This window comes from Mizuhopecten yessoensis, unplaced genomic scaffold (assembly GCF_002113885.1).
Source record: "Mizuhopecten yessoensis strain PY_sf001 unplaced genomic scaffold, ASM211388v2 scaffold1387, whole genome shotgun sequence".
Lineage (NCBI taxonomy): Eukaryota > Metazoa > Mollusca > Bivalvia > Pectinida > Pectinidae > Mizuhopecten > Mizuhopecten yessoensis.
In genome coordinates this window covers 34,445-47,583 of record NW_018404021.1, presented here as the reverse complement: position 1 = coordinate 47,583, position 13,139 = coordinate 34,445, and the positions used below count along the sequence as shown (strand labels likewise).

Below are 13,139 nucleotides of genomic sequence, written 5' to 3'. Positions count from 1 at the left end.
TATTACCTGCCTAACTGACTGTGCTATTTTATACTTGTGTTGTAATGTTGTTATCCATTCTGTTAGTGGACCCTTGGGTCTGTTGAATTGGAAATAAATAAGTGCCAGAACTTAACGGGTTTTTTCCTGTAAATGTGAACTAGTCTTTTGTTTCAGAATTTGAATTAAAAGATTTAAGTTGTATCAATTATGACTTAATTATTAATGTATTCAAAGGATGTATAACAGTAACACAGGAAAGACAACTCCAAGTTTAAAATATCTTTTATTCAATAATATTGGTAAATATAATCTTACATGTGGCACTGTATAAATGGATACAACACACTCACACTCAAAGTGTACAAAGTAAACAACCAATAGGACATGTAGATCTGAAGAAATAAGCACCAAAATTCTTCAACAAATAGTCAACAAAGTGAGACCATGATTGCTAAGTAAAATTTGTCAAAACACAATATCTCTATGTATGTATGGCTTTACATACACAAGGAAAAATGAAATCATTATCTTTGATTTTATGCCGAGGAGCCAAATATCATCTGTATGTAGACTCCGGACTGTAAGTAGAGGAAGGAGACCACACCTACTGACCAGCAGTTGATGCTCACCACACTGTGGTGCTGGGGGGGGGGGCAGGGGTAGTCCTAGAAAATCTCTCTGGATCCACCGCTTAAGTGACATGAAGCCTGTTGTTTTATTTATTCATTCTAGTAGCATGGTAAAGGACCTAAATATCACAGCAACAATCTTGCTTAAAATAATAAATGCAAAGCAATACTCTAAATTATATGTCAAAATTTCATAAAAAACAGATTCTATGTGTAATATCAGTTATCTTCACCCTATTATTTCATATCAAGCATGTTAAATGAATACAATGTACCACGAGATATACATATATATGTGATATGAGTACTGCCATGTGATCTACAGGATCGCTAAACAGTACACTACATGAATGTTGAAATGATGACCTCTCATAACCAGGAAATAGCACATGGCACATATAACAGAGTAAAACACAGGTCAAACAGGTTAGTTTTCACAGCAGTTTTAATATATTCTATGACTGGATACTTTGGCCTTATTCAATAACTATGATATTACATTAAAGTGTTGATTTAATATGACATATGTTCGTATACTTGGGCTGTAGTCAATAACTTTGATTGATAATACCGGTAGTTCTAATAAACCGTAAGTCTGGATACTTGGGCCTTAATGTAAACATATCAATACATTTAGCTTTTCTCATATATTGATCAGTGGTAAGTGTTAAAAGTAACCATAGACAATTCCATGTTTGATAAACTTACACAATAACTAATTTCAAAAAGAAATATAACAGTTCAAACTAAATGGTCGTTCAAATCATAAACATAGCTCAGGTCTTCATTAAAAGAAGCGAAAATCCAAACTTTCAAATACTGTTTTGAACAAAAGCCACCAAAATATCCAGACTTACATTAGAAGAGTCCTACTTGTATAGGCCGACACCTAACACAGTACCATCTTTAATTTACATCATTTAAGCGTTGAGAAAAGTCTGTTTATCCACAGAAGTGACATTTCTGTCCGGTATATTTAGATAGTCTGTATACAATATTTCCCCCTAGTGTGATGAGCACACAGAGATGGACGTCAGCAGGACATGAACGGCCACTTAAAGAGACTCCTTCCATTCCTTAAATATCACCTCTGCCTTCCTCAGAGTCTCATTATCCTGAAATATCACAAACAATAGCATACACATTAGGTTGGTTTGTAGGAATGCAGAAGATGTACACGTCAATGTCCCCTGTTCCTCCTTGATGTAGTTACATCAATCGTTTGGACAATATCTATATACTCCAGAAGATGTACACGTCAATGTCACCTGTTCCTCCTTGATGTAGTTCCATCAATTGTTTGGACAATATCTATATACTCCAGAAGATGTACACGTCAATGTCCCCTGTTCCTCCTTGATGTAGTTACATCCAATTTTGGTTCTTATGAGTAGGTTTTGAAGTTGACCTAAATTAATAACTAATTCAGAAAATATATAAATAGCAAATAGCACTCCGGAAATGCAAATATGCACCAAAATGAACATATTTTTAACTTAATGTATCCAATTCAAAATCTCCCTAAATCAGAAAAGTGAAATTACCAAAAGCAAACCCTCTGCAAGATGACATATATCATAGATGCCTTTACACCGTTCATACAGCCCTATAGTACACAGACTGTCCTTATTATTTGCCATACATGGAAACAATAATGCAAGCAAGTTTTTGGTCAGGCCTGCACCACTCACAGACTTCAAAATTCTAGGCTAGGTTATTATGTATGCTGGCAAACATCGTTGCATAAGAAAATTGTTTGAATGTGAACCTTTTCTTGGTGTTGTTGTTTCATAAACTCATGTGCTAAATTAGAAGATCAAATCTGTAGCTTTTTGAGTATGTTCAGGAAACACAAACATATCCTAAAAATACGCATATTTCAGATGTTGTTTCCATGACAACTAAATTCCTTGATATAAACAAAATATATATAAAAAGTCACCCCTCTGCAGTGTGACCGACTTGTCTGGCAAGTTTGGAGACAAAATCTGCAATAGTTTTTGAGATATTCTCAAGAAATAACTGGAAGGACAGATAAACAGCAAGGGATAACAAAGTAATACATGTACCGGCAGTGACAATTACAACAACTACCAAACATGTAGGTGCTTTCCTAGTTTGCAGTGTACCTACCTTGATGAAGCAGAACCGAAGGAAGTTTTCTCCTAGATTCTTGTGACCCTTAGAGTAGAAGGCTGATGGCGGAATGGCTGCCAATTTCTGTAAGAGTTTTTATGTAAGGTTATATTACACTGCACTAACAAATATTAAACATGGAAACAAGCCTAAACACAATTTGAAACTTAATTGGTAAAGAAGAATCTTCTATCTTGCCACTTAATTTGATACTAATGAAGACAGATCATGATGGGACCTCCATTAATTTGACATTTATAAGGCAATATCTTTTATATCCTCACAAACATATTTCTATGGACAATAACTGTGTGGTCTTAAAATTTGAGCTGATATTTGAATAAAATTTACACCTCAAGACAATTATAACAGATATTTTAAACACTTTTTATCCAAGGAAATAACTATTAACGAAATCTTTGTCGTGAATATTCAAAATAATAAGACAGATCTTTATAGCATATTCAAGACAATGTATCATATTCTTTAGTAAATATTCATTTTAACTATAAACACAAAATCTGGACTTTAAGTTTCCAACCTTTGTTGCTGTCATCCATCGGACAAACTTGTAATCATATGGATCGGAACTACCGTCATCAGTCAGCTGAATTTCTGAAACCAAAGTATGTTAGTGAATATAACTTCAGATCACAAGTATCCTATACAAAGCAGTGCGTATTTAAATCTGTTTCCTCAAACAGCTAATCAATAACTTTTTATCAGAATGAATTAAAATATTCTCAAGTTACATGCTACTAATTACATTATCTACATTTGATAAAGCAGCCAAGACAACAAGGAGTCTTAATTGCACAACTAATATTGTGACAAATCTGAAAGGCGGTGACACGCTCGGAGTGGTCACCAATCCCGATACTCTACCAGCTCAACATAGCATTAGTTTATTACAAATCACCATATGCATGACAGTACCACTGCCAAAAACTGTAGCTAGGCGTTGGACACTTTTTTACTTTCTAGCAAGACAACAGCTTTGATAAATCACTCATAAAAATTAAAGTATACATTGGAGGAGTTTTATGAAAAAATAATAAAGATGAAATAAACCAATAATAATCAACAACAGTGTCCTGAATATAAAAATTCAGCATAGAAAGACAAGGATTAGATCCCTGGAGACTGTTATATTACTGCTCTAACTGACTGTTATATTACTGCTCTAACTGACTGTTATATTACTGACTGACTGACTGTTATATTACTGCTCTAACTGACTGTTATATTACTGCTCTAACTGACTGTTATATTACTGCTCTAACTGACTGTTATATTACTGCTCTAACTGACTGTTATATTACTGCTCTAACTGACTGTTATATTACTGCTCTAACTGACTGTTATATTACTGCTCTAACTGACTGTTATATTACTGCTCTAACTGACTGTTATATTACTGCTCTAACTGACTGTTATATTACTGCTCTAACTGACTGTTATATTACTGCTCTAACTGACTGTTATATTACTGCTCTAACTGACTGTTATATTACTGCTCTAACTGACTGTTATATTACTGCTCTAACTGACTGTTATATTACTGCTCTAACTGACTGTTATATTACTGCTCTAACTGACTGTTATATTACTGCTCTAACTGACTGTTATATTACTGCTCTAACTGACTGTTATATTACTGCTCTAACTGACTGTTATATTACTGCTCTAACTGACTGTTATATTACTGCTCTAACTGACTGTTATATTACTGCTCTAACTGACTGTTATATTACTGCTCTAACTGACTGTTATATTACTGCTCTAACTGACTGTTATATTACTGCTCTAACTGACTGTTATATTACTGCTCTAACTGACTGTTATATTACTGCTCTAACTGACTGTTATATTACTGCTCTAACTGACTGTTATATTACTGCTCTAACTGACTGTTATATTACTGCTCTAACTGACTGTTATATTACTGCTCTAACTGACTGTTATATTACTGCTCTAACTGACTGTTATATTACTGCTCTAACTGACTGTTATATTACTGCTCTAACTGACTGTTATATTACTGCTCTAACTGACTGTTATATTACTGCTCTAACTGACTGTTATATTACTGCTCTAACTGACTGTTATATTACTGCTCTAACTGACTGTTATATTACTGCTCTAACTGACTGTTATATTACTGCTCTAACTGACTGTTATATTACTGCTCTAACTGACTGTTATATTACTGCTCTAACTGACTGTTATATTACTGCTCTAACTGACTGTTATATTACTGCTCTAACTGACTGTTATATTACTGCTCTAACTGACTGTTATATTACTGCTCTAACTGACTGTTATATTACTGCTCTAACTGACTGTTATATTACTGCTCTAACTGACTGTTATATTACTGCTCTAACTGACTGTTATATTACTGCTCTAACTGACTGTTATATTACTGCTCTAACTGACTGTTATATTACTGCTCTAACTGACTGTTATATTACTGCTCTAACTGACTGTTATATTACTGCTCTAACTGACTGTTATATTACTGCTCTAACTGACTGTTATATTACTGCTCTAACTGACTGTTATATTACTGCTCTAACTGACTGTTATATTACTGCTCTAACTGACTGTTATATTACTGCTCTAACTGACTGTTATATTACTGCTCTAACTGACTGTTATATTACTGCTCTAACTGACTGTTATATTACTGCTCTAACTGACTGTTATATTACTGCTCTAACTGACTGTTATATTACTGCTCTAACTGACTGTTATATTACTGCTCTAACTGACTGTTATATTACTGCTCTAACTGACTGTTATATTACTGCTCTAACTGACTGTTATATTACTGCTCTAACTGACTGTTATATTACTGCTCTAACTGACTGTTATATTACTGCTCTAACTGACTGTTATATTACTGCTCTAACTGACTGTTATATTACTGCTCTAACTGACTGTTATATTACTGCTCTAACTGACTGTTATATTACTGCTCTAACTGACTGTTATATTACTGCTCTAACTGACTGTTATATTACTGCTCTAACTGACTGTTATATTACTGCTCTAACTGACTGTTATATTACTGCTCTAACTGACTGTTATATTACTGCTCTAACTGACTGTTATATTACTGCTCTAACTGACTGTTATATTACTGCTCTAACTGACTGTTATATTACTGCTCTAACTGACTGTTATATTACTGCTCTAACTGACTGTTATATTACTGCTCTAACTGACTGTTATATTACTGCTCTAACTGACTGTTATATTACTGCTCTAACTGACTGTTATATTACTGCTCTAACTGACTGTTATATTACTGCTCTAACTGACTGTTATATTACTGCTCTAACTGACTGTTATATTACTGCTCTAACTGACTGTTATATTACTGCTCTAACTGACTGTTATATTACTGCTCTAACTGACTGTTATATTACTGCTCTAACTGACTGTTATATTACTGCTCTAACTGACTGTTATATTACTGCTCTAACTGACTGTTATATTACTGCTCTAACTGACTGTTATATTACTGCTCTAACTGACTGTTATATTACTGCTCTAACTGACTGTTATATTACTGCTCTAACTGACTGTTATATTACTGCTCTAACTGACTGTTATATTACTGCTCTAACTGACTGTTATATTACTGCTCTAACTGACTGTTATATTACTGCTCTAACTGACTGTTATATTACTGCTCTAACTGACTGTTATATTACTGCTCTAACTGACTGTTATATTACTGCTCTAACTGACTGTTATATTACTGCTCTAACTGACTGTTATATTACTGCTCTAACTGACTGTTATATTACTGCTCTAACTGACTGTTATATTACTGCTCTAACTGACTGTTATATTACTGCTCTAACTGACTGTTATATTACTGCTCTAACTGACTGTTATATTACTGCTCTAACTGACTGTTATATTACTGCTCTAACTGACTGTTATATTACTGCTCTAACTGACTGTTATATTACTGCTCTAACTGACTGTTATATTACTGCTCTAACTGACTGTTATATTACTGCTCTAACTGACTGTTATATTACTGCTCTAACTGACTGTTATATTACTGCTCTAACTGACTGTTATATTACTGCTCTAACTGACTGTTATATTACTGCTCTAACTGACTGTTATATTACTGCTCTAACTGACTGTTATATTACTGCTCTAACTGACTGTTATATTACTGCTCTAACTGACTGTTATATTACTGCTCTAACTGACTGTTATATTACTGCTCTAACTGACTGTTATATTACTGCTCTAACTGACTGTTATATTACTGCTCTAACTGACTGTTATATTACTGCTCTAACTGACTGTTATATTACTGCTCTAACTGACTGTTATATTACTGCTCTAACTGACTGTTATATTACTGCTCTAACTGACTGTTATATTACTGCTCTAACTGACTGTTATATTACTGCTCTAACTGACTGTTATATTACTGCTCTAACTGACTGTTATATTACTGCNGGGAACTTATTTTCTATATTACTTACTGTTTTTAATTTTAGAGATGTCAGCCATAAGGAAATATCCACCCTCAGGCATTGTCACATCCATGCCGATGTCCTGTAACATGGCGGCCAGTTTATCACGTTTGGGCTGAGTTTCCTTAGCCAGAGAGTAAAGATAGCAGTCCTCCAGCTTGTTCTTAATCTTCAGATCTAACTCGTATTCCAGACCTGCAGCCACGGCTTCCTGTTAAAAATGGAGGCATACAATCTAACTCGTACTCAGCCATGGATTCCTGTTAATAGGGATATGTACATACAACTAACTCATACTCCAGACAAAGTGTAGCGTATCATCTGTACACGTGTGGTTTATTATCTGTAGAGTGTGGTTTATTACCTGTACGGGTGTGGTTTACTACCTGTACGGGTGTGGTTTATTACCTATAAGATTGTGATTTATGATCTATAAGAATAAGATGTATTACCTGTACGAGTGTGATTTATTACCTATAATTTATAACATATTACCTGTATGGGTGTTGTTTATTCCCTATAAGAATATGATGTATTACCTATATGGGTGTTGTTTATTACCTATAAGAATATGACATATTACCTGTATGGGTGTTGTTTATTACCTATAAGAATATGACATATTTCCTGTATGGGTGTTGTTTATTACCTATAAGAATATGATGTATTACCTATATGGGTGTTGTTTATTACCTATAAGAATATGATGTATTACCTGTATGGGTGTTGTTTATTACCTATAAGAATATGACATATTTCCTGTATGGGTGTTGTTTATTACCTATAAGAATATGACGTATTACCTGTATGGGTGTTGTTTATGACCTATAAGAATATGATGTATTACCTGTATGAGTGTTGTTTATTACCTATAAGAATATGATGTATTACCTGTACGGGTGTTGTTTATTACCTATAAGAATGAATAAGACGTATTACCTGTATGGGTGTTGTTTATTACCTATAAGAATATGATGTATTACCTGTATGGGTGTTGTTTATGACCTATAAGAATATGATGTATTACCTGTATGAGTGTTGTTTATGACCTATAAGAATATGATGTATTACCTGTACGGGTGTTGTTTATTACCTATAAGAATGAATAAGACGTATTACCTGTATGGGTGTTGTTTATTACCTATAAGAATATGATGTATTACCTGTATGGGTGCTGTTTATTACCTATAAGAATATGACGTATTACCTGTATTGGTGTTGTTTATTACCTATAAGAATATGACATATTACCTGTACAAGTGTTGTTAATTACCTATTAGAATATGACGTATTTCCTGTATGAGTGTTGTTTATTACCTATAAGAATATGATGTATTACCTGTATGGGTGTTGTTTATTACCTATAAGAATATGACGAATTACCTGTATGGGTGTTGGACTAGTGTAGATACAATTCTGATGCAGGATCTGCATGGGTTGAATGAGTGACTGAGGTCCTATGGCCCAGCCTAATTTCCAGCCTGTGGCACTAAATGTCTTGCCTCCACTGCCAATGGTGACGGTTCTGTCCCACATCCCTGGCAGTGACGCTGAAGTCAAACACAAACACAAAGTTTTATAGATTTTTGGCTTAATTGAGAACTATCCCTGCACATCTATATAAAAACTTATTTATGAAGATATAATACAAAGTAACTTTAAAATAGCTTGTCATTTTAATCTCAAAATTATTAGTGATCTGTCTAAACCTCATGTGATAAGTTTTTCAATAGATAAACCTAGACTGTGGCTAGAGGCGTCACGATTCACCGCGATGCACTTGTACCGTGATTATTGATGTTCGATTCGATTCACGATATCTTTTTCCAGATTTTCGATATGTCACGATCTGAATATTAGTGTATGCCGCTTCAGCCGAAACGTCTGTGAGACGTTCAATTTCATTGGCTGATCTCTAATTCCTCAGCCAATTGGCTGCGTGGATACAATTTTCACAAAGTGTTCATAACAAAATGGCGGACCGAGGTAATGAAATGAAAATTTGTGATGCTTCGGAAGCTTCAAATCAAAAGAGTGGAATCGTGGTACAAATATCGAGATACGTATTGAATCGTGGGTTAAGTGTATCGTGACAGCTCTAACTGTCGCCTAGTTTGTACACAAGCAATTTCTCAAGTCAACACAGCATTAACTGATGATATCAAGAGAGATATTACTCTCTAACGTCGGGGTAAAAACATATTCCTGAAGTTCACCTGCACTAGGAACTCACCAATTTTGACATGTTTACTGTTGTCATAGGTGAGCCATTCGTACACTTCATCAGCTATACAGATAGCATCATGTTTTATACAGAGGTCAGCAATCATCTGAAGTTCATCCTCCTTGAATACCTACCAAAAACAACAATAATTATCAAGGTCGTCATCAGAAAAACTTATTTGATGTTATTATTAGCTTACACTACAAAATAACAAATCTGGACAAGGTCAGGGGAACTTTTGTATTTACACTACAGAATACCAGACAAGGTCATCACAAGGTCTTGGGAACTTTTTTGTATTTACACTACAGAATACCAGACAAGGTCATCACAAGGTCTTGGGAACTTTTTTGTATTTACACTACAGAATACCCGACAAGGTCATAACAAGGTCAGAGGACATTTTGTATTTACACTACAGAATACCAGACAAGGGCATCACAAGGTCATCACAAGGTCAGAGGAACTTTTGTATTTACACTACAGAATACCAGACAAGGTCATAACAAGGTCAGAGGAACTTTTGTACTTACACTACAGAATACCAGACAAGGTCATCACAAAGTCAGAGGAAAACCATGCGAACCAGCACCTTTATCTAACACTTACCTTGCCAATTGGGTTATTAGGGTTGTTGATGATGATGGCTTTTGTTTTGCTGGAGAATTTGCTGGCCAGCTCTTGAGGATCAAGTTTCCAGTCAGCACTGGACATAACACCAGTCTTTGTCTGAAATACACAACAAAACACTGAACATCACACTTGACTTAGTCTGAAATACAAAACGACACACTGAACATCATACTAGACTTTGTCTAAAATAGAAATATAGAAATAAACACTGAATTACATCACTCATTGGCAGAAGTCTATTCTGTACTCACTGGTCTGATGGGTACAAATACAGGGGTGGCTCCAGCTACCATGGCCATGGGTTCATAACAGTCAAAGTACGGTTCAACAATGATCACCTGATGAAGAAACGGTAATAAGACACTTGAAACATAATCATTAAAATCTCATCCAACTCAACCTAACCACTCCCACCTCAACCTGACCACACCCATCTCAATCTGACCACACCCACCCCAATCTGACCACACCCACCTCAATATAACCACTCCCATCTCAATCTGACCACACCCACCTCAATCTGACCACACCCACCTCAATCTGACCACATCCATCTCAATCTGAACACCCACCCCACTTTTATCACATCCAAACTGTCCTGACAATACCAAAACCACCCATACCACACTTAGCGACCTCGGACTGCACTCACCCGACCTCTGACTACACTCCCCAACCCTAATTATACCTACCCTACACCAACCACACACCAACCACACCGTCTCACCTTGATGATATCATGTTGCCCACATCACAATGACCTTACACACCCTTGCCTCACTATACTTACCTCATCACCTGGGTTGACCAATCCCTGGACAGCACAGAAGAGCACACCATATGCCCCCACACACACTGTGATATCTGTCATTGGGTTGATCTCATGTTTCATGAGGGGGCCATAAAGCTTGGACAGGACATTTACTAGTCGTGGGTGTCCCTGCAAGTATATCACATATCCTGATACATTTATTACGATATACAACAGCTCACTACTATCTTGTACTGTGTATTTTAACATACCTTTGTGGGTACCATGCTAACTAGGTACAATAATTTACAAGAATTGAAATGCATATTCATAGCAATAAGGATGATATGCAATTCAGTTTCCTACATATTCCAGGGCAAACACTTTTTTTTCATTTCCGACTGTTAATTAAAAGATTAAAAGTTTGGAAAACGTTCGCTTTATTTCTTGATGAAACAACTTTATGATTTTGCTATGTACCAGTAACATGAGTATACTTACATAGCTGCGAGCATACTGAGCTAGCAGAGCATTGTCTGAGTTAACAGCTTTGACAATCTCATCAATAACATGCTGGGGTGGCTTGAAATCAGGAAAACCCTGTCAAATACAAACACATTAAAACCCTGTCAAATACAAACACATCACAATCATGTATTGTATATACTTCTACAAAACCCTGTCAAATACAAACACAATAAAACCTTGTCAAATACAAACACATTAAAACCCTGTCAAATACAAACACATCACAATCATGTATTGTATATACTTCTACAAAACCCTGTCAAATACAAACACATTAAAACCCTGTCAAATACAAACACAATACAATCTGAATCATGTATTGTATATACTTCTACAAAACCCTGTCAAATACAAACACATTAAAACCCTGTCAAATACAAACAAATTAAAACCCTGTCAAATACAAACACATCACAATCAAGTTTTGTATACTTCTACAAAACCCTGTCAAATACAAACACATCACAATCATGTATTTTATACTTCTACAAAGGTAGCAGTATACAGTATAGGGTTGTGGCCATTGGTGATATTTTTGTTAAATGGCTAACCCCTGTATAATGATATGTAAAAAATATATAAAAATAAAACTGTACTAAAATTGGTTTAAGCATGATGAAGTGGGCTATGTGAGCTCCACATTTGTAAAAAGAAAGAAGATTTTTTTGGTTCGAGAATAAAATGTTGGCCATAATCCGAAAGGGTGCGTACACATGAAAAGCTAGCTTTATAGGAGGCAACATTTTGACAACAGCACATGACGCAAAAATTGCAAAAAATCAAGTTTTACAACTTTACTGGGACCCAGATAATTCTGCAACCAGGTAGGTAATCTTTAATTTCAGACAGAGCTTAGGAAAAAAATAACTAGTTGCGGGGGTCAAATTTTGGGTTAAAAATAGCAATTTTTGGCATTTTTTGGTAATTTTTGATGTGGTAACACAAGTGACATACATAGAAAAAAGAGGTTTATACACTTCTCAGTACTTTATATGTATTGTAAATGTAATGCAGTTTACAAATATATATACATGTATACATGTGTTGTGTAGGGTAAATCCGCTGTGTTTACATTTCCTCGACATGTGCCTTGTTTATCAGAGTCGGGCCATTTCTACTGTATACTACTACCATATACACACAGAACTTGATTTTTTCTGAAAAAATGTCTTTTTATGCTTGATTCAGCCTCACTTTCATTCATTAATACTTAAAACTACTCAAAAACGCCAAAAACCCCGTTACATAGATAGGTCAATATAAAGGTCGATAGCCTGTTACCTGTGGATGTATAAAGGGAGGTAACTTGCACTTTTCACAGGCACTTGTGAAATTCTGCAATTCATCACATATGTGTCAATTGTGTTATTGGTAAAGTTGATACCAAACATCAAATAGTTTACAGGCTATCTCCTGATGCATTCATACTAGATTTCAGTCTGTTTCACTCAGTTCAGCACCCGGTAGCCATGGTTACTAATACATAAAGTTGTATTTATTGAAAATGGGTAAAATATCTGTTTTCATTCTAATTACACTACTTTAGATGTTTTTTTCCACTTGATTCAGCATACAGATTAAATAAGCAAAGTCAGTAATGTCAATAAATTTTATTTCCATAATTACAGCTGAAGAAAATCTTTTTTTTCTAGCGAAATATGTTAAATGAACAATTTCTGAGGGTCACTGTCAATTCTAGGCGAGGAAAGTAAATAACGGTTGCTATGGTGGCACTTGTCTGATTT

The 13,139-nt window shown here is 35.0% G+C and overlaps 1 protein-coding gene across 3 annotated transcripts in view; it reads right to left on the bottom strand.

Moving 5' to 3' along the window:
- Positions 1–246: 246 nt before the first annotated feature.
- LOC110461123 (kynurenine--oxoglutarate transaminase 3-like) overlaps positions 247–13,139 on the bottom strand; it is a 23,446-nt gene continuing 10,553 nt past the window's right edge. For all 3 annotated transcript variants that reach the window (XM_021514455.1, XM_021514435.1, XM_021514446.1), the window contains 10 exons: positions 11,368–11,466; positions 10,906–11,055; positions 10,367–10,453; positions 10,092–10,211; positions 9,492–9,612; positions 8,642–8,808; positions 7,268–7,469; positions 3,289–3,362; positions 2,745–2,831; positions 247–1,726 (listed from right to left, as the gene is read on the bottom strand). In XM_021514455.1, coding sequence (XP_021370130.1) covers positions 1,667–1,726; positions 2,745–2,831; positions 3,289–3,362; positions 7,268–7,469; positions 8,642–8,808; positions 9,492–9,612; positions 10,092–10,211; positions 10,367–10,453; positions 10,906–11,055; positions 11,368–11,466 — 1,167 coding nt within the window. In that variant the 3' untranslated portion in view covers positions 247–1,666. The remainder of the gene's footprint in view (positions 1,727–2,744; positions 2,832–3,288; positions 3,363–7,267; positions 7,470–8,641; positions 8,809–9,491; positions 9,613–10,091; positions 10,212–10,366; positions 10,454–10,905; positions 11,056–11,367; positions 11,467–13,139) is intronic.